Source organism: Anopheles moucheti, chromosome 3, assembly GCF_943734755.1.
Source record: "Anopheles moucheti chromosome 3, idAnoMoucSN_F20_07, whole genome shotgun sequence".
Taxonomy (NCBI): Eukaryota; Metazoa; Arthropoda; class Insecta; order Diptera; family Culicidae; genus Anopheles; species Anopheles moucheti.
The window spans coordinates 51,421,138-51,448,275 of record NC_069141.1 but is presented as its reverse complement, the minus strand read 5'-3'; the positions used below and the strand labels follow the sequence as shown (position 1 = coordinate 51,448,275).

The window sequence follows — 27,138 nt, the reverse complement described above, 5'->3', positions numbered from 1 at the left end:
CCGAGGGCGACAACGAAGTCGAACTCGTTATAACAGGGATACTTCCCGTACGCCATAATCTGGGCGACAACAATCGTTTTGTTGGTTTCATCAACGTTACGGAATCAACGCGAGGAAATGCATTCTGCCTTGCCAATTTGATCGATCTCAATACTCCATGAACAATGATGCACAACAAAAAAACTAACATGCTCAGCGGTCCCGGCGGACGCCCAACGAGCTATCATAAGTTCCTCTCCTAGACTTTTCATCGACGATGAAATCAATCGATTTTTGTTTCTCATTGATACAGGAGCGGATGTGTCTGTCATTCCTTCTTCATTAGTCGGAATATTTGCTAAACCTACGAGGTCCAAAAGTGCTTCAAATGTTGAAAAGTGGGGCATATAAGTTACGCCTGTAATGGAGATGACCGCAGTAAGCTGTTTTTGAACTGCGGCCAAGAAGGTCACCAACGGAGGGAGTGCCATAATGCAATGGCTTGCTTGGTTTGTGAGGGGAACGCGGCAACAGGACATGCCACAGGTAGCTACCTGTGTCCGAAACGCCACGTTATTTTAAGATCTTAACATGGTTAACACAGAAGAGGCGGGGTATACAAATACTCACCGAACCATGGCTCTAAACAATGGTTGGTGTGTATTGTCCGATTTCATGTTCTCGGACCATCGGGCTATAGAGTTCAGCATAGATACATCTGCATTCGGGCATTCATCTAGTCAACTACAGTTCAACAACAGACAGGGGTGGAAAACTGGCCGTTTCGATCGAGATTTGTTCTCCGTGGCGTTGGAACAACAACTAGAACGGACCAATGTGAACGACGCAGAAAGTCTGGTGCAAGTATTATCATCGGCTTGCGATACTACCGTGCCAAGGTACAGCCCGACATCCGCGAAACGTAGGCAGACTTTCTGGTGGACACCAGAAATAGCCAGTAGGCGAGCTTCCAGTAAAAATGCATATCGCAGAGCACATCGTTCTTTTGGCACCAGTTTGTACATTCAACGACTGAGTGAGTTTAAACTGGCAAGAAGCGCACTTAAGAGGGAGATCAAGCAAACAAAGAAAAGGCTTTGGACCGATACATCAAATCCTAAAGCGGATGATAGCGGGAAACAGGACACCTAGAGAAAGCGACCCTACTAGGTTGCGTGCGATTGTAGACGAACTCTTTCCACTACACCCCCCGCCACAGTTTGGCCTAATTATCAACAAGGGAAAAACGCTACAGCCACTACTACAACGGACGAAGTAGAGGAAATCCGAAATATAGGCGGACGATTCCAAATATTATTGGCCATGCAGTTAAAGCCCGAGATTTTCCAGAAGGTGTACCAGAGATGTTTCGATGAGAGATGTTTCTCATAGGCTTGGAAAGGCAGCGTCTGGTACTGATTCCAAAGCCCGGAAAACCACCTGGGGATCCCGGCTCTAGTCGGCCCATTTGCCTAATTGATGGTCCTAGTAAGGGGCTCGAAATGCTCACTCTTATTCGACTCAACAGGCACATTGAGGACACGAATGCGCTGTCAAACAACCAGTTTGGCTTTCGTAAAGGCTTCTCCACCATGGATGCAATACAGAAGGTAGTTGAATTGGCTGCGCCAGCTAGGGCAAGACATTGTGGGTGTAATCGGTATTGTGCCATTGTAACATTGGATGTACGAAACGCATTTAATAATGCAAGTTGGCCAGCAATAGCAGACGCTCTCCAGAAGATAAATGTGCCCGAGTACCTCTACAACATTATTGGGGACTACTTCCGCGACCGAGTATTAATATATGATACGACTGAGGGCAGTGTGGAGCGCACCATAACCGCAGGATTACCACAGGGCTCGGTCCTTGGACCGACCTTGTGAAATTTTAATGTACAACAGCGTCCTCTCTTTGCCTTTACCTGGTAGGGCCAACATAATCGGGTACGCTGATGACATCGTCGTAGCACATACTGATTGACGAAGATGCTCGTACATACCAGCGACGACGAACAACAGGCATAGACGGTAAAACAGCGCGTTCGATAGAAAGAGAGACATTACTCAACATATGGCAGAGAGAATGGACTTCTGCAAAGCACGGCGTGTGGACTAGGCAGTTGATTCCAGATATCAAGTCCTGGATTTCGCGTAAATTCGGCGAAGTAAACTTCTTTACTACCCAGATGTTTACCGGCCACGGTTTCTTCAACGAGTTTCGTCACCGTATGCAGTTCACCGAATCCGCCATGTGTCAAACATGCATTACGGCTGTAGAATCAGCAGAACATACATTGTTTACTTGTGAGGACACCGTAAGATTTCGTGCACGCATCGAAAGAGTAGCCGGTCAGTCCTTCCAACTTTGTGGAGGCAATGTGTCACAGCAAAGAGGTGTGGTCCATTGTGAACGAAGCATCACGAAGCAGCAGAGGCATCATGACTCGGCTTCAACAACGCGCCATACGCGATGAACATCAGCGTCGTCTCCGTTCGTCAACAACTGAATTAAACGGCCCATCCTCATCTTAGGGATCGGCTCAAGCCGTTGTTGGACCAACACTAACAGTTGCAAGGGTCTCATTAGCCCGAAGAACTGTTTGATGTAGTGTCGTAAAGACACAACGCCTGACACTCTAACCAAATGTTCACAGCGCGGGCCGTAGGGGGTCTTTGGATGTACCCGGAAGGCCTTCTACCGAAGTTTTATGCCCTTGCAGGTGATCTGATAGCAGATTCGGAGGTACGAGGTGAGTTTAGTCCGCAGGTGCTTAGGCAAATCGGACAGTACCCTGAGTGTGGTGCTTCCAGCGTTGCTGGTCTTCCCTTCTGAAAGGTGGGTCCCTATGAAGTTTCTCTCCTCGGCAAAAAGGACCGTTTTGAAAAAGATCAAACAATCCGGCCTAAAACTTCAGGTGAATAACTGCAAGTTTGTACATGAGGAGTTGGATTACCTAGGATACAAAAGAACCTAGGAGAAAGGATTCGGCGAAGGGGTACCCGTTGAACGCACCGATCGCCTGGATTTGATCTTTCAAAGCCGTACTGATACGGACGGGTTAACGAACGATGCTCAGTACTGACTGATTGGACAGCTTCGGCAACATTAGTTCCTGTCAAATCCATACTTTTTCCAGCAACATTATTGCCAACAACTATAATAGACCGCCCGCAAAGTACTACGATACCTTGCCTAGCATTCGTTTTTGTCCGTGAGGGATTAATGATTAATAAAGTAGAGGTTAGCAATACTAAAGAGAGTTAAAATTAAATGATGAATACGGAATAAATCAAATATACCATAATCTGAACGGACTGCACAGGTTGGAGATTCTAAGTTCAATGCGTTATCGGTGAAACAAGCAAATATGGCTCAATACTGTAAAATTCGCAATAGTTATTTCGGTTGAACATTGGTATACAATAGGCTGCCAAATGCTTGAAATAAGACTCTCAATATTCAATGCACAATGAACAATGATGATACCTGATCGACGTTACTATTTTAAACGCAACTAACAAAAGATAAGGGATTTTTCGAACAATATCGATCGAACAAATAATATAGACTATTATATAAACAAAAGTGTTATAAGCATTTTGCTATTGTTTCGATGGAAAAGACTTACTTTCAAAACGAGCGAGCAGCGATATGACTGTTGTCATGTAACATTGATGGAGACCTTTGGATTTATAGCGCTGCTGATAATGTTACAGCTGAAGATGCCTACATTGTTTGTTTACGTTCCATAAGCCATGAGATGGTCCGGTTCATGCACAAAGACAGTTATACAGGTTTGTCTTTTCGGGATCGCCTTTAGTACAGCACACCTTGGTTGCAGGTATCCTGAAAGAATATAATGTTATTATTATTCAAGAAATTTAACATTTCGTGAAGCAATCTTTTCAACGTTCGACATTGACAAAGACTTACAATTTTTTAAACTGAAGTAAAATTCCAGATTTGTTACGTCTCATTGATAGCGTATGGTAGGCCTGTTGATTCTACTGTCAAACTGCCTGTTGTTCCATGGAAACTCGTTATCCGCTGGGCATTTTTTCCACTAATTTCATCAGCTATAGAAACTGAGAAAATTTATCACCGTTTGTAAGTCACCCGTAAGCATCACATAAAACGTCCAACGTGCGTTGTTTGTCGCATTTGTAGGCAAAACAATCCTTGTTGGACGCGACAAATTTGGAGATTGTGATCCTAAGAGAATAAGGAATGGAAAAATGATTAGATAACAACTATGATCGAAATCTTAAATATCGCATTAACTGTTACTACTGATAAACCGAAGAATATTGTGCGGAGTGCTGTATATTTAATGAAACTAAATAATGCTAAAGATCAGTGACAGAGCTTCGATAGACAATATTAAAATTTCATAGCCTTATCCCTTTTTAATCTGATTATGGTCTTCTTAATTCGAGGACCTAGAAACAACTGGTAATGACACAGGCGGCAACTAGCTACTTTGATGCTGGCTATTGTTAACTGCGTTCAGGAAAATGCGTTTGTATCTGAAGATGAAATAGTCAATGTTCTCTTTCGCATGCACACAAGGCCCACGAAAGCGGGGAAAACAATTTCCACCGCAAAAGCAAACACACTCGACAGTGACAAGGTGGCGGTGCCATATTCGCCCCATAGCAGATCTTACGGAACGCAGGGTTTGGGAAAACGAGGCGTCCAGTAGGGATGCGACGAGGTGCAGCACTGGTAAATCTGAGACGCGCTCTGGTTCTTACTCAATTCACTGTCACCTACGGTGGAACCAGGCACTCTCTTGCTCTCGCTGAAAATATCCAGAGACTATCGTCGCCTACTGGGACTGGCTTTGGGTCGGTATGCGCGTTTTACATCATTGATTTATTTTATCGGGCGAGGCAGATTTTCATCTCATTCATGTTCACCTCTGCCTGGCTGGACACGCGCGTACTCTCTTGCTTTCGCTTGCTCTGCATGGTAGGTAGCCACCCCTGGGACGGTACCAAGTTTCGCGATATTTTTTTTTTGTTTTCAGCACTTAATTCGCGGTACGGCTTTCTGCATTGCTCCTCCGAGAAATGAACGATATCCGTTGTCCAAACAAACACTTTTTTTCTCACTTTAGCACACTCATCTCTTGGTACTTATGTACATACCTTAACCGAATGACAGTTAAGCAAAAAGTCATATTAATGTCAATGGGGTTTCCGCGGTCATTCAAATTCACACGCTCATGCAGGCATAAACCGATTAGATAGCAAAAATTTGCGAGCTAAGAGCTCTGCTCTTTGCGAGCTAAGTATGGTAGGGCATATAGCTATTTGCACACGGTCCTATTGTACATAAGAGGTAGTTGAGCTCGTTAGGCTCAAAACTACGGAGTAACTAGGGAAGCCCAAGGATGCTGGATTCCCCAGTCATACCGTAGGCATACCTTGCAAAGAAGAAAAAGAAAAAGTATTGTTATGGATAGAGAGAATTCAGTTCTACTTACATTTTGCTACAGTCAACTTGATTGCACTTATTTCAGGCGTTTAATTTAGGCGATAGCATCCGTGCAGCGCAGCTTTGGGACGATCTCTTCTTGGTATTCCTTTTGTCCTTACGTGACACACTCCCGGTTGGATCGGGGTTGGGATGAGCAGCAGGGGACTGGGTGTACCGTTTGACCGTGGCCGTGCGTGCCTGCCGCACACACAGGGTCGTAAAAACGGATGGACAAAGATGGTACCGGGAGCACGCATTCACGTACACCACGGCAAGAGCGCTGCTGTCGACACACACGGGAATACGCGCACGGTTCTTCAATCGGCCATTAAGATGACGCGTTCGTCGTCTTGCAGGGCCTCGGCAGATCGGCGGTTCTATGTTTTTGCACAGCTTCGGGGCGTGAGGGCTCCGCTAACAACACGCACACACGAACGCAACTGCTTCCCGGACAGCTCGGCCGGATGCTCTTTTCCGGCTCGATTTCGTTTGTGAAGGCAGGCCAAAATCGTCACCGTTTTCTTTTACCGTGAAAAGAAAAGACTTTTTCTTAGCTGCTTTTTCTGCGCTCTTCGACTAGTGTTGTGCACCTCGAAAGGAACGTTTCAATCCCATCCAACTTCGAAAATGGTCAGTTTTGAAAATCCAATCATTCGCTCCGGGAATGGTGAGGTTCGACCTACCCAGTTAACTATTTTCTTTACGGCTAAAACCGCCCAGTGAGGCAATTTTCATTAAATTACCTTTCAATCACCCCTAATTTATCGTATAATTTAAGGGTATTTAATTCGATAAATGTACATATTTCTTCGGATCAAAACAAACATCGTTGTCAAAATCCATCTCAGGCCGTCTGCACATGGGCGGTACCGTGAAAAACGCGTATAACTTTCGTTGTTCATACTGTTATGTCCTGCCGGACAATGACCGGTTATGTGCCATTGTTCAGATTCCGAAACGTCAAAAATGTCATGCGAAATACACATTCTTTATCCGATCGTGATCGAGACGACATCTTCCGCCTTCCGTTCTTGCATTCTTCCGTTCTTCCGTTTAACGTTCTTCCGTTCGGTGCAACCAGTGAAGTTTCTGGTAGCGAAATTATTAATACGCAAATAGTGTGGAAAATTGTGGCTCATTACGATACAGAACTGTAGTGACTAGAGGAGGAAATACACTTTTCGGATCACACTAATACGCCACACAATCAGAATATATCTATTCCAGCTGACAGTTCTAACTCAACTGACTGGTTTATTTTGTCTTCATATCTTTTCTCCTATTCCGCTGATGTATATATTCGTTCCTCTCTTTTTTTATAACTCCTTCTCCTCTTGTCCCTATACCTCATAAACCCTACAAGAGCTTCGGCTCGGCTCGGCTCAGCTCGATCCGTGTCGGTTGTCAAATCTTCGCGCACAGCTGTCAAATCTTCCGCGGCTGCTGTCCCGCAGGGTTGTCCCGCAGTTGTCTTGAACAAAGCCGCGTTTCCGCGGCAGCGCCTTCCGCGGAGCGCCTGTTCATGTGGCATCATGTGTTTGCATTGAAGAATGTCTGCTGATGTATAGTAAAGCCTTTAAATGTGCTGCGCTTGTGGTTATTGTTTGTTGTTTTTGAAAAATTACAAATTTGGCAAATAAAAAATCGAATTTCACATAAAAAAATTACACGAACTGTCAACATTTTGGTATTCGCGTATCTCGAATTCGCGTAACTCAAGTGTCGCGTATCTCGGGAAATGAATGTATGTCAAAAATGATAAAAAGGGTAAATTAAGGACTGATAAGTTTACCCTCATTTACCCTTAAATTATACGGTAAATTAGGGGTGATTGAAAGGTAATTTAATGAAAATTGCCTCACTGGGCGGTTTTAGCCGTAAAGAAAATAGTTAACTGGGTAGGTCGAACCTCACCATTCCCGGAGCGAATGATTGGATTTTCAAAACTGACCATTTTCGAAGTTGGATGGGATTGAAACGTTCCTTTCGAGGTGCACAACACTAGTCGAAGAGCGCAGAAAAAGCAGCTAAGAAAAAGTCTTTTCTTTTCACGGTAAAAGAAAACGGTGACGATTTTGGCCTGCCTTCACAAACGAAATCGAGCCGGAAAAGAGCATCCGGCCGAGCTGTCCGGGAAGCAGTTGCGTTCGTGTGTGCGTGTTGTTAGCGGAGCCCTCACGCCCCGAAGCTGTGCAAAAACATAGAACCGCCGATCTGCCGAGGCCCTGTAAGACGAGGAACGCGTCATCTTAATGGCCGATTGAAGAACCGTGCGCGTATTCCCGTGTGTGTCGACAGCAGCGCTCTTGCCGTGGTGTACGTGAATGCGTGCTCCCGGTACCATCTTTGTCCATCCGTTTTTACGACCCTGTGTGTGCGGCAGGCACGCACGGCCACGGTCAAACGGTACACCCAGTCCCCTGCTGCTCATCCCAACCCCGATCCAACCGGGAGTGTGGGACAGTACGGTTGCGCCTGCTCCCAGGGGGAAGAAGAAAAAGTGCAACGACGGCTATACGTGGTGCGAGGAAAAACTACGCGAAAATACACACAAGGGCGGGGTGGCAAAATCCGCACTGTGATCGGCCGACTCCAGTCTGTCGCCGTGGTGAGGCAAGGATGATTCTCAGTTGCGCGACGCAAGTGAGATGAAAAGTGTGCAAAAGTGAATTGGTTGCGGAGGGAGAGAAGGAGTACCTAGAAGGGATCGTCCTACAGGCTACGCTGCTCGGATGATGGTGGTGTCAAATTAAACGCCCGAAATAAGTGCAATCAAGTTGGCGGTAACAAAATGTAAGAAAAGCTGAATTCTTTCTATCGTTACCAAGCTCACAAAAGGCAGGTTGTAATATTCGTCAGCATCTTTCTATTTTTTCCCGTGCGAAAGTCGTGAAGAGGATGATGCAGTCAGTTGTAGTAGTAGTGGTAGTAGCAGTAGGTAGAGGTCGATGGGATCAGCTTGTCATTTCCTCGGATCTTGGTTTTGGAAGTGAGTTGAGATGAGATGTGAGAGTGAGAGTGAGTGAGAAAAGTAATTTTTTTTATGGACAACGAATATCGTTAATCTCGGAACAGTAATACAGAAAATGGGGTGCTAACAGAAATAATTGTTTATCGTTATAATACAAACGGCACATTATGCCAGCTTTTGCTGCGATCTTGCAGTAAAGATGAATGCGCATCCTGTTCCAATGAGTCACACAATAGAGCGAACGTGAGTTTTGCCGTGCCATGAATTTAGGTGAGGTGTTTGTGTAGTGAGATGAGATGACAACACCGGAACATTGATTGCTCTGGGTAAAATGGTACAATGTGAACATTGGAACATTTTGCTTCGCTGTTCAAAAAGTGCCGAAATAGACCGTAAATGATACCCTAGGTGCTTGAAAATGTGGTTTAAAAAGGACCATTCGTTGAAAGCTAGTTCTAAATAGACGAATAAAGATAATCGCGATAATGGCAAAATAGAGAAGATAGTGCTGAAAACAAAAAAAAATATCGCGAAACTTGGTACCGTCCCAGGGGTGGCTACCTACCATGCAGAGCAAGCGAAAGCAAGAGAGTACGCGCGTGTCCAGCCAGGCAGAGGTGAACATGAATGAGATGAAAATCTGCCTCGCCCGATAAAATAAATCAATGATGTAAAACGCGCATACCGACCCAAAGCCAGTCCCAGTAGGCGATGATAGTCTCTGGATATTTTCAGCGAGAGCAAGAGAGTGCCTGGTTCCACCGTAGGTGACAGTGAATTGAGTAAGAACCAGAGCGCATCTCAGATTTACCAGTGCTGCACCTCGTCGCATCCCTACTGGACGCCTCGTTTTCCCAAACCCTGCGTTCCGTAAGATCTGCTATGGGGCGAATATGCCACCGCCACCTTGTCACTGTCGAGTGTGTTTGCTTTTGCGGTGGAAATTGTTTTCCCCGCTTTCGTGGGCCTTGTGTGCATGCGAAAGAGAACATCGACTGGAACAGGCGTTGGTGTTTGCGTGTGTATATGTGTTTCGTCCTCAGATATAGATCAGATTTTCTTGATCGTGAAAGCACATTTCCCTTGATCAAGAAATGTCCATACCATGATGAAACGTAACTTTCTTAACAGACAATGAAACCTGATTCCAGCTATAAACTGCAATTGATGTAAAAGTAATAGAGGTAGTTATCATGGTTGCACTCACAGTATTTTTCTGATGTTTTAGGAGTCACCGAATAAATACGAGGAACAGTGTGTTTGCTGATCAGGCGGATATTCGTTGCAGTATGTTTCTCTTGAGGATTGGGAGGCCTCGTCTGGAGTTTCATACAATGTCCCCAATGTCGTGGATCATTAACAGACGGTTCAATAAGTGTGTCCCCTGTCTGAGGCATCCTTGGCTTTATTTTCATCCATCAATTTTCTATATCACTGTATTTTGGTGAAAGTAAATCAGTAAAATCAACTTCTTATGCAGACATCAACCCACGGTTGTGCAGCATTTCGTCCTAAATCGAACATTGTTTCGAGAATGGTAACAAAAGTGGCATGATCCGAGTCGAATCCTGATTTGAATGACTGCTCACTAAACGTTAATATGACTATCTCTTCACGAACGATTCATTAACACTAGTGTATAACAACTAAACAACTACAGGCAGTCCCCGAGATACGCGGTTTTTGGAAATTTGACAGATGAGCTAGTTTTTAGCACAAAATCTAAGCAAAAAGATGAAAATTAGACCAAAATACCTTTTTTTGTCACATAAAACATTTCTTTCTAACTTATTTTAATGTATTCTTTCTTAAAATCACCTGATTTGGTGAAAACATTATGTGCAGAGAAGGAAGTCGACTCTGTGACTTTGAAGTATAAACAAAATTGCACCAGGATTCGGCTTACGCGGAAATTCGAGTTACGCGGATTTTTCCCGGATTATAGCGGTCCGCTATAATATCGTATCTCGGGGACTGCCAGTATGTGGTAAAGCTATGAGTTATTTGAAACTGAAGTTTCTATCGCAGTTTATACATTAGGACGTCAGGTTGCGTATGCTGCAAGTATATTTTACAACAAACTAACTCCAACAGCACGGGGTGTGTAATAAATCACCCAGTTAATTCTTTTTTTTATTATTATTTCAGATCAATTCGATCGATGCAATTTAGAAACATTCTGCTAATGGATTTGTTTCTCTGCGTTCCCTTTGGGGCGTCGTATCAATCGTCAGTAGTGTGTAGGTCACTGTCCATCCGATAGAAGGTCGGTTGGACAGTTTCTGGCATAACAGCTATCCTGTGCAATCGCGAAGAACGGTCGTTGCGTAAGGTATGGGTATCGTTCGCTACATTTAAATCAATACCTGCCTAGGACTCTGAAACGCCCATTTAAATGCGTCTAACCCAAAAACGATCATTGCACAATGTGCAGTGTTGTTGTCCGGCAGGTTTCGTGTCAAATTGCCCACACATGCCAGTCATACGGGGGCCACTATCTTAATCCACTTTCGGAGGATTTTGATAGAAGGCCAGGCCAGGTTGGTCCCGGTCACGTGCAAGCGTGCCAATAGTTTGTGGAAGAAACCAAACACAGGAAGTGTGCATAATTAAATTAAATCTTCTGCTCCAACCCTGCTCTTCCAAAGTGGTGCTTCTTCTACCGTCCATTGTCCAGCCCCACTTTACGGAAGAGTCAACCACGCTATTTCCAACGAAAAAGTGAAAACTCTTGGACGCTCACGTTTATGACACACACGAAAAGAAAATCAGCCATACACAACTTACGGAACAGGGATGCATGGTAATATGTTTGTGGTCTTTTTTTTTTGTTTTGTTTTTTTGTTTGTCCAGCAAAGGAAGACCCACTAAAGCTCTCAACAATGCTCTATTCGCGCTAATATTGACCTTCCTTCGGGCGATAGATGCGATTCGTGCTACGATCACACCACACACCTCCTTGGGGACGGTTATGTGTGCGCATATATGGGGTTTTAGGGAGGGAAAAGCCATAGTGTCCGTGGTCCTGTCCGGGACGGCACCCCACAAGGGAAGGACAGTCCGTCTAACGCCTGCGGAAACCGCGTGTGTCGTCAGGAAAACCGCCAGGCACAACTCAATAATCGATGTATTTTAATTTGTAGAAGGAAGCCTATAAAAGAGCATCGCGAATCGCGACAACTTCCAGTACGTACCTGCTTGGTGTCACCGACGGACCGTGTTCTGCCAACGCTCCCGTTGTGTTCCCTCTGCGTGTTTGGTTAGACGGTGCGCCGTGCTGCATTCGGTTGAAGGTGTATGGGTGCGTGCAAAATTAGGTGTCGCTCAGCATCCATCCCATTAGAGTAGCATTCACAACGATCATCTCGCTCTAGGACACTCTAAGATTCGCTCCAAAACTAAGATCATACAGCCTCTCGCTCGGCCTTGCTTGTACCGTACCGTGGGTGATATAAATTGGTGGATTTTTTGGACTTAATTTTCCCTTTCCTTAGTTGCAGTACACCAAGTGGACGATGTAAACGCGTATGCTAGCGACAGGTCCCTGTTCAGACCGCGCTTGTCGTGCCCGTGCTTGTGCTGGATAGAGAGTGATGCGACAGTGATACAGACAATCCATTCGATCGGTGAGCCGTGAACATCGTGCGGAAGATTTTTACACACCAAAACCACCAAAAGTATTTCACTAGTGGATGTTTGATTTCTGTGCGGTCCTGGCATTCGGAGCAAGCCTAACTGAAGCAGCATCAACAGCAATAGTGTAGCGGTGGATTCGTCTGTTTTTCTATTGCGTGCACATCGCGTCGTTATCCTTTGGGCATATAATCCAATCGCAAAATTGGCAGTGCTGTCTGCAGCAAGCAGCGACGGCGGCATCCCGGACTCAGCTGGCTCAGCTACTGTGTCTTGGCTTTGCTGCTCCTAGCCTTCTTCGGTTTGGTTTTGTTCGGTTGTTTCACCCTTCAGTTAGGTTGGCTATTTTTTGACGTTTCACAATCTCACCTGCATCTGTCATCCTTCCGTTTGTCACCCATCATTTATGGAAGGTCTACTCTGTTAACTGGGGGTTCCTGATAGGCAGCGGCTTGCTTTAAGCGTTGTACCCATCATCCGTTACTTACGTTTATTGCCCACCATCATCTCCGGTGAATAATTTTTCGCTTACATTTCCTTCTCGTTACTTTATTTTCTCTAACGATATAGTTTTACGTTTGGTTATCGTTTCCGTTGTCGCGTGGTGGAACCCGTGTTTGATGAATCTTCCTCTTCACCGGTGCACTTCCGTTCGCTTGCTACGGTAGCACTGCCACTGGTACACGGGACAAACACACAATCACACGCACGCATGCACGGAGCCAAGAGGAAGCGGTGGTACAACTAAGACGAAGGCTGGAGATACATAAAAAAAAAACACAACACGCCTACTGTGAACGCGGAGGATTTGACCCGACGAACTTCACCGCTTTGATTGCACGCTGGCCGTGTGTTCTACGTCGATCGGTTGGAAGTGAAATGTGTGTGCGTATGTGTTCGTGGAGTGCCTCCAGGAAGTGTGATCCGAGATTGTGAGAATCTCCGGTAGCTTTACGGCCGGAAAAAAATCATCTACACCCCTCTTTGACATCACAACCACCACTACTCCTTTTCGCGAGTTTTTTTTTGCGCTAACGGTGGAGTACAACCTTCACGGGTGGTGTGGATAGTGGCATTTTGTGATAATTGAATTAGTGCAATAATATAGGCGACCGCCAGGCAGTGGTGTGAGAGGAGATACGTGGCTTTATGTCCGGATAGCCAGTACTCACGTGTGAATAACGCGCGACAACGACAGTGCGGAACAACGCGGAAAATTACACCGCGCTTGAAGGAGACAGCTACAACAAATTCCTCCCCGAAGCCAAAAGTAAATCCTTTCCAGTGTGAATCGGTGAAGAAATCGGTAGCAAAAAGAAAAAGGTGATCGTATCGGGGGCGAGTAAAGCTTGTCGAAGTTGAAGAAATAATATTGTGCTGCAACCGGTGTTGTGTGTTGATCGGACGCGTGTCGACCATTGTGCAGTGAGAGCTTAAGACGTGCCGAATCCGCCACACCGTGCTGCAATAAATACAACAACAACAACAACAACAACAAAAGTCATACCAACCAAGGATAACGGAAGCCGCCGGAAGCGCGATCCAATCTCGCCAGCATGGAGTGCTGCCTGTCCGAGGAAGCCAAAGAGCAAAAGCGCATCAATCAGGAGATTGAGCGGCAGCTGCGACGGGACAAGCGGGATGCGAGGCGAGAGTTGAAGCTGTTATTGCTGGGTAAGTTAATTGCCGCCGCCCGTAGTAACCATGGTGGGAAAAAAGTGGTACTGTGCTGTGTAAATGTTCCATGGACCAGGCGCCTCCATTTGCGATCGCTGGCGGTAGAGAAGTTTCGAATCGGGTGCTCACATTTTTCTTTTGAGCGAAATTTTATTCTCCTGAATCGTTTTGGGCCACACGCTCTACATGATTACCTTTCGGCTAGATAATAATTAACTTTTGCTATACATAGAAGCACAATCCATGGAAAGGCGCTTCTTCTTTGCACAATTTTCAACCAATTTCGATTGTTGGTTTATAGTTTTTTTTGGGTTTTTTTCCACATTCATCGGGCATTAATTTCTACCCAAAAGAAAAGCTGGTATATGTACGAAACAATGCAATTCTCTATTCCTGTCAGCGCGCGCTGTTGTAATAGCAGTTTTATGTGAGAGATTTACTGTGAGTTGAATAGCTGGCGTTTCTCACCAAGCGCATTACAAATTTTCACCTCACTTCTCACTAGGGAAATTATTCCAGTGTGTGAATGTGTGTGTATCTCAAAAGGAAAAATAGGGTTTTTTTGTATCGCTTTTGATTTGATTGTCCAATTAATTGATTATGGTTTTTACTTCCCATTGAGAAGGGACATAAAAATCGCTATTTAGTTTAACAAAATACAATTGTGCTTTGAAGCTGAAATATATTTTCCAGATTCCCCTTGTTAACGCACCACATGCCAGGTTTTTTCCCCTTTTTTTCTAATATCATCAACCATTAATTTACTCCACCAAAGGTGTAGCGCCTGAGCTTGAAACAATTCCTGGAAGTGAGTGGTGAGCGAATGAGCATTATTTTGCAACGAACCGCTCTTTTCACTTCCGTCCATTCATTTTTTTTTCGTGGAGCAATGATATGGAGGCGCATGCATGGAAAACCGTACAAAATAAGATATACACACACACACGCACATACATACGTGCACAAACGTGTGCACACACCCAACGTGAAAATGAGGTTGGAGGTGACGCGTGCGATGTTGTTAGAAGGGAAGATCGCTCACCGGTTCGCGAAGCGCATGCGCCCACAACGGATACAGGCCATACATACATTGCAATTTGTATGGAAAGGGGTGGGGGGAGGGGGGTGGGGGTTCTAAGGTGGTATCTGCTGTCATTGATTCAAACCGTTGTTCTAAAATCACGCTCATTCTTTCTCTTCTCGCGTTCGATCTCGCTCCGGTCAGAGTCTGTGCGTGTGTTTGTGTGTGTGTATGTGTGTTTGTGTATACATGGTTTAACCAAATTTCCACCACCTTGGTTCTCACGTCCATTCACATCAATCCCGAAAAATAAAAGAGTAAGAAAGGAAGCCGAAAGTGAGGCCCGTTCTCTTCCAATGCTGGTCAATACGTACTTTTCCGGTTTGGAAGTCAACGGAAGTCCATGGTCACAAAACCGTTCCGTTAAAGCGAAGATAAAATAATATGTAAAATAGTCTTATATTATCATTATTACTCGTTAGCTTTATCCTCTAAAAGCACATTTCATTGTGCCGGGTACGAAAGGGAGAGCTTAATGCCGTGGAGTTTAATTAGTTCACCGCCTATCGGTGAATGCATGCCATCCCCCGTTAAGGACGAAACCGGAACCGGAACCTATCGCTAGCTAATTTCATTCAGTCTCCTAACATGCTGCTGCCCCAATACACTTGCGGGTGAATGACGGGAATTCATGAATGACTCTTCGATGGGCAATTTCCTCTTGTCACGATGAATGCCCACTAGCCGACACGTTTATTTGTGTCTGTTTCATGTTCATGTGTGTGTGTGTGTGTGCATATGTAGGTGCCGTCCCATTTTCCATGGAGAGCATAATGAGTTTTGATTAGAATAGATACTAACAGGGGCAAATATTATACCGATACCTGACATTGCATTCGGTGTTTACGAGAAGAACTCAATCCCCTTGCTGCTGATGGTTGTTTTTCATATCTCGATTGATTTTTTTTTAACAGATACAGCAAAAAAAACACCTCAATAGAAAATTCGGTCGATGGGAAACCGGAGTTGTCCGGTGTTGGGAGGCAGGAAGCGAAACCTCATCGCACTAACGAAGGGAGCAATCAGGCAGGTAAAACGGTGTCAAGCCCCGTACTGCCGAAGGGTAGAGCGAAACCTTAAGGGTGGTTCGCCAACAATGCGAGAGTAAACAAATCATTAGCGTATAACTAGCTAAATGCACATTACGCTAATCGGTCAGCCGTACGTTTTGCGATGTGGAAGCATCGTTGACCGTCTGCTATTTAATATCTCCACCCCCCCAGAGCCTCTATTGCCGTATGTTTTCACCGTCAACATATCGTGGTTATTGGCGCTCGTCCGTTGAGCACATTGAGCCGCAAAGGCACTAGTCACAAGTGACACTTCAATTCGGGGTTGCTGTCGTTGTATGTGACCAATGTCGATACTGTCGAGGTGAAAATTTTAGCATTGTACTAGATCTTGCTTCCGCTTCTAATGTGTAATGCACGCGTTACTTATCATTCACCTTTTGTGGGACAAAATATAGTAATATTTCATGTTACTATCAGAATTAGGAATTGCATAACTTTAGTACGATTTGACCGTTTTGTCGTTGAAATACATCTCTATCAATCAAATCAATAACTTTATGGTTAACGATCGAGAGAGAAAAAGTTGATGCTGCAGGAGCGATCTAAAATTCCATCCGGAACCAATCCTTCGTAAGCCAGAAATCATTGCAGTCCTTTTTGTTGTTCCGGCGAAGAAGGAGAAGAAAGGGTTCAAGTCTACTTTTGGGCCGTTAACAATCAACAAATGGAAGGATTTATTACTGCATAATGTAACAAATACATAAATGTATAATTTTAATAAAATTTCTTGCAAATTTCTATGCGATTGCTATTTTTTATGGCCGATTCGGAAAAAAAACATATCGACATTACTCGCCCAGTGCCCGTTAGGTTTGCAGCGTTACAGTGTTTATTTTTGCTTCGCCTGGGATCGGGAACTCTTTTGAGCGTTTCAAACTGATAAGATGGACGCTGATGACTAGCTGTTTTATGTTTTGGTTCGTGGTTGCGATAGATTTCCAATGACACGTGCTTCGGATCGTTCCGTGGCCACACGATCGTCTCTACGTCTGCTATCACATGCAACGCGGCGTTCGGTCAAACACCAGCGCCCCAAATGCGGAACGATTGCCGTTTGACGAAGCAGCTAATCAACGTACAGTGGATGGATGTGATGTTCTGATCGGCTCTATCTTTTTCGTTTGCCTTCACACAGGTACTGGTGAATCGGGTAAATCAACATTCATCAAGCAGATGCGTATTATTCACGGCAGCGGCTACTCGGACGAGGACAAGCGGGGCTTCATCAAACTAGTATACCAAAACATCTTCATGGCGATGCAGTCGATGATACGAGCGATGGATCTGCTGAAGATACTGTACAGTGATCCGGCAAATATCGTAAGTACACGCGCGCGACGGTGGTGCTGCTGCGGGTGTGGTACGGTTGAGTGGCTCAAACTTGATCATCCGCAACACACTACTCCGGTATCTATCTCTCTTCCTCCCTCTCTCTCTCTCTCTCTCTCTCTCTCTCTCTCTCCCTCTGGCCAACCAGAAGGGGGTAGATCCGGTTACGTGCGATGCCTGCCTGTGATGCAATAGTAATCGCTGCCATTTCACCGTCTTTCATTGTAGGAGCATGCCGAGCTAATACGAAGCGTCGACTTCGAAACAGTGACCACATTCGAACCGCCATACGTTCAAGCAATCAAAGACTTATGGGCCGATGCGGGCATCCAGGAATGTTACGACCGAAGGAGAGAGTATCAGCTAACAGATTCCGCCAAATAGTATGTGTAGTTGCCAATGTTCAATGATCCGCTAACCAGCGAAAAGACTTTTAGTTCTGTTGTTTTTTTTTGTTTCTCCCCGTTGAGATTAATAATGAATCATGACAAACTTTACATCACGCAGAGATCATTTCAGTATGATCAGTCTGTAAATCGCGTTATGCTTCGGCAAACAACAACACCTTTAATTTGTTTTTTGAATAATTTCATTTGAGTTATTGGTGTTTTTTGAAATGATTTTTGTTTTCCATTAAGCAGAGAAAGCAATATTCGTTTTTAATTGGGCATCATAATCCAATTGTTTACATTCAATATTATTAGCATATAAGGCACATTATATACAAATTTCTCTTTTGTTGAACAATGATTAGGAGTAATGAAAACATTGCGATAAACCACAACAACAACAAGCGATGCAGCGAACTCTATTTACAACTGTTTATACCATTTATACTGATCCTCCTTTGTCATCCTCCTTTCGCCGTTCAGTTACCTTATGGAGATCGATCGTGTCGCGGCAACAAACTATCTTCCAACGGAGCAGGACATTCTGAGAGTGCGTGTACCCACGACCGGCATTATCGAGTATCCCTTCGATCTGGAAGAGATCCGGTTTAGGTAGAGTTTTGATGGACGAGAGAATGCTTTTTGATTGCAAAAAAAAAAAAGATTTTATTCTCTCCCTCCTTGTTACACTTCTCTGTCTATCTGTCGTTTTACGTCTTTTTTTTCTCATCTTTGTGTCTTCTTAAGTTTGCATGCGCAGTGAAATTCGTCCATTGCGGTCGGTTGGGTTATGATATTTGTTGTTGTTCTTTTAAATAATCACACTCCTTATTTCCTAACACTTTTGCAATGGCCGGTTTAACGGTTGGTTTCTGTTTGCTTCGTTGATTATTTTATATCTTTAGTATTCCAATATTTGTAATGCAAAAGAAGTGCACACACACGTGTCAATGTTCACGGTGAAGTTAATTTTAACGTTCACGCTTTTAAATAATCCGCTTGCATGGTTTAACAAATTATTAGTTTGACTGCGCACTTGAATTGAAAGATTTAGAAGTTTTATGTGCGAAGAAGTGCGAAGCCACTATGTTTTACACAGACACAGACCATTATCCGGCTACACCGCTATTTCTTGATGAGGTTTTTGTGCGATAATGCATATCTGTGTACGATCTGGTAGTTTTGAAAAATGTGGAAAACAGACCCAAATAACCATTATTACATCGGTGGGATTCATTATACGAACGAATGTTTTAAAGAAGAAAATTCATACCACACAGAACGCAAGTTTCAATTCTCAAGAACAGAACTAATTGATTGGCTATTGCGCGTATGAGAAATTATATGTATTTATTATGGTTCATTCTAATTCCGTCGCCCATTCCTTTATCCAGCTACTTGAGCGATTTGGCACGTATCGAACAGGAAGATTTTCTCCCAACTGAGCAAGACATTCTAAGAGCTAGGGCACCAACAACGGGCATTTTAGAGTATCCATTCGATTTGGATAGCATCATCTTTAGGTATGCAAAATAAATTTTCCGTCCGATTTCCTATGCTCACCTGTAACGCTGCCGATCGATGTGCCGATCGGTGGTGTGTGTGTGTGTGTGTTATTGTGTATATTATAAAAAACCGCTAGATGTGTAGTGTTTTACGGGTGAAATGGTAAACAAAAAGCCGTGAACACATTTGTAAGCTAAGCGTAAATGGTACGTTTTTTCATTCTCTGGTGGTGCTCCTGTTCTAAAGTGTGCATTCTTCTAACTACCTGCCTATATACGCATTATTACGAACAATGTTTCTGGGTGATGTGTTGGATGTACACAATTCAGAGATTGTCTCTGATGTGTAGCGGCTATTCTCTCATGTAAATACTTAAAACGCTATATGACGCTAACCAATTGCTTTGGAATCATGTCATTCATTAGGTTATCTAAGCTTCATTCATTGGATGGGAAGGGTGTAAAGTGTATCGTGTTCATCTGATCTTCCTTTATTAAACATTCACCAAGTCGTGTGACTTCATAATCATGTATTTATAAGATATGTATATCATGTTGTGTAAGATGCAGTTGCAGTGTTTTGGATAAACGAATAGCATGCTTTTAATACTTGTTTATACTGTGCTTGTTTATTAACACCTCGCTATCGAATATGCTTTGTGGAAGAGAGCGACGACCAAACAATTGACTGTCAATATTAATAATGTTGTCTTTTCTTCTTGCGTGTGTACGTGGCATTCGTTCTATCGGTTAATCCCTACAGGATGGTAGACGTCGGCGGACAAAGATCTGAAAGAAGGAAATGGATCCACTGTTTTGAGAATGTAACATCAATCATATTCTTGGTTGCACTGTCGGAGTACGATCAAATTCTGTTCGAATCCGAAAACGAGGTAAGATTATTTTTAAACAAACTATCGTATCATCGCTGTTCACTACTCAACACAATTTCTAATGGAACTATCTCTCTCTCTCTTGCCTCTTCAAACACAGAATCGAATGGAAGAATCGAAAGCTTTATTTAAGACCATTATTACGTATCCATGGTTCCAACATTCGTCGGTGATTCTGTTCTTGAACAAAAAGGATTTGCTGGAGGAAAAGATCATGTATTCGCATTTGGTAGATTACTTCCCCGAGTACGATGGTAAGTTGAGACGATCGCTAGTGCATAGCGTTCAGTGGCGTACCGTGACGGCACTTGCAAATGTATATTAAGTCAATTACTAACCTTTGTTAAATCTTCAATAACCATGTACCAAAAAAAAAAAACAAGGACCGAAGCAAGATGACGTGAAAGCGCGCGAGTTTATTTTGAAAGTTTACCTGCGCGAAAACCCCGATCCGGATCGAATGTGTTACTCCCATTTCACTTGCGCCACAGGTCAAGAAGTTACTTTATTTATTAAGCGTAGCATTTATCGCTAGAAAGACCATTATCGCTCTGTCGGGGCTGACCGGTGCCCTTCAATGCCATAGTTCTGTTGAGTATCTTGTGTGTGTGTGGATGTGGCTCATGGCTCTTAGACCTTTATCTGTCTTATTATATAGTTTTGTATGTGTCGATATATTTGAAACAAAACATGGTGTAATGTTTTACGACTAGATTCCAGGTTGTTACAAACTTGAACCCATCGATCGTTTTGCTAGTGTGTTAGATTCCCCCACACTCATACATTCGTTTCGCCTATCTTTCACGTATATACAGGACCACAAAGAGATGCAATAGCTGCCAGAGAATTTATACTTCGCATGTTTGTAGACTTAAATCCCGATTCGGAGAAAATAATTTATTCACATTTCACTTGTGCGACAGGTAAGTTCCCATTTTGCACCCTGTTCACCCACCCACACGCTCTACTATAACAATTTGATCGATTTTTCAATAGCTGCTTTTGTGATTAGCTTTAGTTTGACTTTCGTTTGGTAAATCCGGTTCTTATGTGAGTTATTATACATATTGTAGTTTGATTTAAATTTCGAAAAATTGAATCTGATTTGATTTGTGTATAATTTACTGAATCTTTTTTTTTTCCTTTTTAATTTTTATTACTGCTTACCAAATTGAATCGATTTTTTATCTGGATTACTTCGCACATTCTTCCATGACTGTGACATGACACGAACAATCAACAACCTCGATCGAATGTGCTCGCGTGCACTAAAATAGATACGGAAAACATCAAGCTCGTGTTTTGCGCCGTAAAGGATACGATCATGCAAACTGCTCTGAAGGAATTTAATTTGGCTTAACCCCACGGAACACGTTAAGATTGCGACCATTTTGATAGCGAAAAGTTCGATCGTTTTGGAAACACACGTGGCTAGGGCAAATTACCACGCTGTGGCTAGTAATTTTTTGTTTCTCTTTGGTGTCCCCAAAGCCAGACAGATGGCCAATTTTTAAAGCATTCCCAGTAGTCAAATGCAAATCGAAAATTATAGCAAATCAAACCTATTTATAATACACTTCCATGCACGTCGCATGCCGAACGCTCTTGGCTGAGTGGTACGGTTTTTAAAAACGCATTACACGAATAAAGGGTTCGATTGTTGGTTAAACCAAAATTCACTTAAATTTCAGTTCTTTTCTTTCTGCTGCTTCTCCTACCTACCATTTCCAATGATGCTCCCCTATCCTTTCCAATGTAGCGAACCGTCCGTAGTTTATGGCTAATATGTGTTATACTTTTTTCTTCCCTTCGTGATCGCTGTATCGCTACAGACACCGAAAATATCCGGTTTGTGTTCGCCGCAGTCAAGGACACGATACTTCAGTCCAACCTAAAGGAGTATAATCTGGTCTGAACTCGGAGAGGCAACAGTGCTTGCTTGCCATTGGCACCTGCGTTTCGGTACCGATTACAACAGAAGCATAATGGTGAACGATCGCTGGCGATGATCTCGTTAACGTCAAAGGTGTGGTATCCCTTCATCATTATTCGCCTTTGGTGCCATTCTACTGGAACTCTATCGTCATTGTTACCAACAAACCAACAATTACTTCATCTATGTGCGGAAGTGTCAAAGCAGCCAGCCAAATCCGTCACCCAAGGAGCATCATCCCGGACGATAGAGCTGGATCGAAGAAACGGGCAGCAGGTTCCTTACATACACCTCCACATCATTCTTCGTCATCGTCATTATCATCACTACGATCGCGATCATCATCGTTATTTACAACAACACGTACATGTGCATAGCAATAAGGGACAGCACGGCCACGACGGACACGACGCCGCTGCACAGTGCAGCCGGAATCCTTTCCACATGGCGCTGCTGGTGGTAATGCTAGCGTGAATGAAAGCGCGCATTGTCTTGTCTGACCGCAATAGTCACCCGTTTTTATTGATTGACCCCTTTAGCTGAATGTCAGATCTGTCAAATCTTGGCGGGGCAAACAAAAGTGATTGTGTGCGAATATATTGTGGGTATTACAGGGTTTTACACTTTACTTCAGACTGGCAGCACACATTTTTTGACACGCCGCACTCGATTTCTTGTCGCAGGCGCACATTTTTGATTGCAAGCACCGGATTTTTGATCGGGAGCATTTAATTTCAACAGCCAGACGCTTGAAAGCTTTTCGGCCGCATGTTTATAACCCCCCTTGTGAAAGATTGGTTTGAGTTTGTAGCATTTGTTTATATGCAATATTGTTTGTTTTTTTAGTTACTTGATAAGTTTTGGTGCAAAATATGTTTAAAAAATTGTGAAAAGGTTTAAAAAACATGTATTGGATAACGTATTTGAAGAATTATGCCCGAATCGCTCTAATTCTATGTATGCAACAGATTTATTTAAATGTGCAGCAGTGGATCCTTGGAGATAAACCTATGTCCATAGGATAGGTTCAAAATTGTGCTAACCGACAGAATGGCGGCAGATTTCTAATCTTCTCTTGAGCTATTCACGGACATCGGTGTAATCATTTTGCGTAAACCTCATATATTCCCACGAAATACTGCTGCTGCTAACAATAGTGTCATTAGACAGGTACGTAATTGTTCGTCCGAAATTCTCTAGCTCACCCACGATCTTGTTTACAGGTATCACACAGGTATCACAACGTGTTACACATTAGGAACACATTTAGAGCTACGCAAACAAATTAATTGGAAGCACACAATGAACCTAAAGAAGATTAATAAAATTTCAAACTATGCATTTCTAAATATGTAATGGTGTTATAAGCTCAATAAATTTTATTGAATCTTCGATTGATGCTTAGCATTTCTGCAATATCTTTGCACCATTTTCATACGCTGTAACAACACGGTTTCGATCTTCGTCAGATGTAGTTTTGTTACGGCGTCGAGGTACAGCCTCCGATGTATCCAAGTTTGCTGTAGGATTATCATGAACAGAATTATCTCCTGGTTGTATTGCAAGGATAAAATACACAGTACCTCTTTGAAATGCGTAGCTCTAAATGTGTTCCTAATGTGTAACACGTTGTGATACCTGTGTGATACCTGTAAACAAGATCGTGGGTGAGTTAGAGAATTTCGGACGAACAATTACGTACCTGTCTAATGACACACAACACTATTGTTAGCAGCAGCAGTATTTCGTGGGAATATATGAGGTTTACGCAAAATGATTACACCGATGTCCGTGAATAGCTCAAGAGAAGATTAGAAATCTGCCGCCATTCTGTCGGTTAGCACAATTTTGAACCTATCCTATGGACATAGGTTTATCTCCAAGGATCCACTGCTGCACATTTAAATAAATCTGTTGCATACATAGAATTAGAGCGATTCGGGCATAATTCTTCAAATACGTTATCCAATACATGTTTTTTAAACCTTTTCACAATTTTTTAAACATATTTTGCACCAAAACTTATCAAGTAACTAAAAAAACAAACAATATTGCATATAAACAAATGCTACAAACTCAAACCAATCTTTCACAAGGGGGGTTATAAACATGCGGCCGAAAAGCTTTCAAGCGTCTGGCTGTTGAAATTAAATGCTCCCGATCAAAAATCCGGTGCTTGCAATCAAAAATGTGCGCTCGCGACAAGAAATCGAGTGCGGCGTGTCAAAAAATGTGTGCTGCCAGTCTGAACTAAAGTGTAAAACCCTGTATGTTCGGAGCTCCGGGTTATATGCGACGGAACACATTGAGATCGATATCGTAGCTTCGATGTTTGCTTTTACTGCTTGTGTAAAATTCGAGAGAAACTCACGTTGTACGAAAATCCGGCATACATTCATACACACGCACACACACACACACACTCAGACACTTACCCCCGACATATACCTTAAAGCATATTTTTAATTATTCTGTGTAACGCGCGACAAAAAACCCCCCTTCTCCCCTTGACTGTTGAGTGTATATTAATTACGTGATCTGCAAAATGCTACATGCACACCAGTGTAATCTTACGTTACAATCACATTTCGTTCAGGCACAACCGAGAACACTACGAGTCGCCGTAGTCGCCGTGAATGCAACGAACACATTACAGCGTATAATAATAGAAAGAAGAGATTTATGCAACAAAACAACACGTTTCCTTTGGACTATCTTTATCGAAGAATGTAGAGTGTAATGGTGATTATCCTTATTGTTAGTGTACTATTTGTATAGATTTGCCTGTATATTCTTGGTTGAAACTTACGTTTGCTTATTTAATTCCGTTACGGTTGGAAGCACGCATTAATGATTCACTTCGATGAAGCCATCTCCTTGCCAGTAGGACCATTTATTTCGATGTGCATTTTATAAAGCAGTTCGTGATTCAATTCGTGTTACGCCCCATTGTAAGTTGCTAGTTGACACACAGTTCCTGCTGGGCTCGATAAAAAAAAATGCTTTTCCGCGCCAGAATAATTATTTCCGTTTTTGTTTTGTTTTTCTTTGTGTTGAATGGATCATCCGATCACTGTTGAAAATGTGCTCCTTCTAACTTTGTTATGACTTATGTTTGCCCAATAACACAACGCATTTAATTGATGCTGAAAAAAGTTTAAGTTTTGAGACAAGATAAGTACAGTTCTGTTAGGTTTTCGTTTGTTATATTTTTGTTTTGCATTATTTTGTCAGCCTCAGATTAATATTCAAATTATTCGCCTAACAGTTTCACAGTGCAATGATTTGTTCCTTTTGTGTGTTGCATACACATTAGCATTATATGCATGCTGAATTACGATCGCTCGTATCGCACGTCATGCTCTTCCATTTGAAGCGGGAATAAGTTTTGTGTTGTATTTTTTTATTTCGCTGTTATAATTTACATATTCGCGCTCCAATCGCACGTCTATCGGAATTCGCTACATCAATCTGTGTTTTGCAATAATGATAATCACAGACACAGTCAAAATAGAAGAAATGTCCCAAGGATTAAACAAAACTACGGTAACCACGTTTGTCGAATAGTTTTACACGGAAAAGTACACCGCCTTTGCTTAAGTTATTGCATTTAGGTGTCGTTGAGTGAGAGAAAACCGCGGTTCGCAGGAGGGGCAGATTTTTACGTGCATGAATATTAAGGTAATAATAACACTGGACTGTGAATTAAGAGGAGAAGATAAAGGAAATAAAATAAAATGTAAGCAATCATTTAACTCAGACAGGAGAACAAAGGCGCACCACGGACAGCCATAATAGTGGATAAGGCGGCTGATTTGCGTTTGATGACCGACGACCGACAGAGCAACGATTCTCGTGGCGCTGTAAAACGTATTAAAATCGACAACGGACGAGATTCGCTTTTCATATCATGATTTTGTGTCAAAATTGATACCCACGCTAGTTGGATGTGATTATTATTACCATCAGAGAGATAGTGGAACTGTTGAAGTATGTTTTTTTTTTTTTTGCGTTGCTATTATTGTGTGTATGCTCCCAAATTCTGGCCAATGAAACCAAAACTGAGGGGAAACAAACCCCGAAACGGGAAGGGGAAACAGAGGGCAAGTGTCAAATAGAAAACATAACAAAACGTGCAAGTTAAACTGTACACACAGCTGCCATTACGTGCGGATGTATCGGTTTCCATCGCGATGATCTGATTACAACCCATAAGCATCATTATTTCGAAACAAATCTTTTGCCTACCACAATGCTGTCGATCAATTTCGCTACCACTGGGCGATCGTTCGTCGATCAATCGTAAGATCCGTGCATATTCGGGTGTGGTGCGCGGGAATGGATCTGTTTGCGCTACTTTTCTGTTATGCGTTATACTGTACTGGTTCGTTTTTAGTTTAAGCATTTGAGCTTGTGCGGCTTACCACTCTCCTCTTAAGTTAATGGACGGTGTTGCTACAAAGTATGAGGTACTGTATGAGGTCTAACAGTAATAAGCGGGGAAATCGACCAAAAAAAAAGCGAACCCCGAGCCCTCTCCCCAGGCACTAAAAGTAAGGAAAAATGGTTACCTTATTTGTATCAGTTGTTTGTATCACCAGCCTCGTTACATAGCTCGTCACACAGCAAACAATAACTAATGTATGTGGTAAATGTACAACAAAAAACCTAACCTAACCCTTAAGTTAACTTACACGCGTGTTGCAGATAGAATTTATCTGCCCGGTGCCCGGTAGTGGCCGCCTTCAAACTGCTAAAGGGCTTCAAACTTGTCCAATAAATAATTTAGAACCCGCCCACTGTGTGCGGGTATTCTCAGCGAAGAAGTGATTAATTTTATTTGAAAAACAAAAAACCACCAACCATCCAACTTTTCGTACCTTGTTGTAGGTTGTTTGTAAAACACCCGAACACGCAGGATATGGTTTACGGCTCATCAAATTGAAAATTGACCACGTCACTATGTGATGGTTATTTGTTAACCAATAGAAGAAGCAACTTTATGCAGTATCTTAGTGCATTATTAAGTACATCATGATCTAGTACTTTAGCGTAACGGGCCATTTCAAAGACCAGTGTTTGCTTATGTCCATTTTATTGTTTATTACCTGGCAGGGGCTTGTTTGCGAAATTGTAATCTCCATCAAATCGTATCTTAAGATTCTCTATTTCAACCGTGTTTTCTTTTGAT

At 42.9% G+C, this 27,138-nt stretch overlaps 1 protein-coding gene across 5 annotated transcripts; it reads left to right on the top strand.

The window, feature by feature from the left end:
* Window positions 1-7,699: 7,699 nt before the first annotated feature.
* LOC128306018 (guanine nucleotide-binding protein G(q) subunit alpha) lies at window positions 7,700-22,552 on the top strand. 5 transcript variants are annotated; one of them, XM_053043690.1, is made up of 10 exons: window positions 7,700-8,256; window positions 12,638-13,741; window positions 17,034-17,218; window positions 17,456-17,610; window positions 18,100-18,228; window positions 19,011-19,139; window positions 19,885-20,014; window positions 20,115-20,268; window positions 20,830-20,937; window positions 21,292-21,684. In XM_053043690.1, the coding sequence occupies exons 2-10, from the start codon at window positions 13,624-13,626 to the stop codon at window positions 21,372-21,374; spliced, it is 1,191 nt and encodes a 396-aa protein (XP_052899650.1). In that variant the 5' UTR covers window positions 7,700-8,256; window positions 12,638-13,623; the 3' UTR covers window positions 21,375-21,684. The 5 variants fall into 5 exon arrangements, with proteins under 5 accessions (XP_052899650.1, XP_052899652.1, XP_052899651.1 ...); XM_053043692.1 differs by lacking the exons at window positions 18,100-18,228; window positions 21,292-21,684 and adding an exon at window positions 21,847-22,552; XM_053043691.1 differs by lacking the exons at window positions 19,011-19,139; window positions 21,292-21,684 and adding an exon at window positions 21,847-22,552.
* The last annotated feature ends 4,586 nt before the right edge of the window (window positions 22,553-27,138 follow it).

What these genes read in the sequence shown, in the direction of transcription:
- LOC128306018 (XM_053043690.1), top strand. Translation starts at nt 13,624, where the DNA reads ATGGAGTGCTGCCTGTCCGAGGAAGCCAAAGAGCAAAAGCGCATCAAT. An exon ending in CTGGAAGAGATCCGGTTTAG is followed by an intron (nt 18,229 to 19,010) that starts GTAGAGTTTTGA and finishes TCCTTTATCCAG; the next exon opens with CTACTTGAGCGATTTGGCAC. An exon ending in TTACTTCCCCGAGTACGATG is followed by an intron (nt 20,269 to 20,829) that starts GTAAGTTGAGAC and finishes ACGTATATACAG; the next exon opens with GACCACAAAGAGATGCAATA.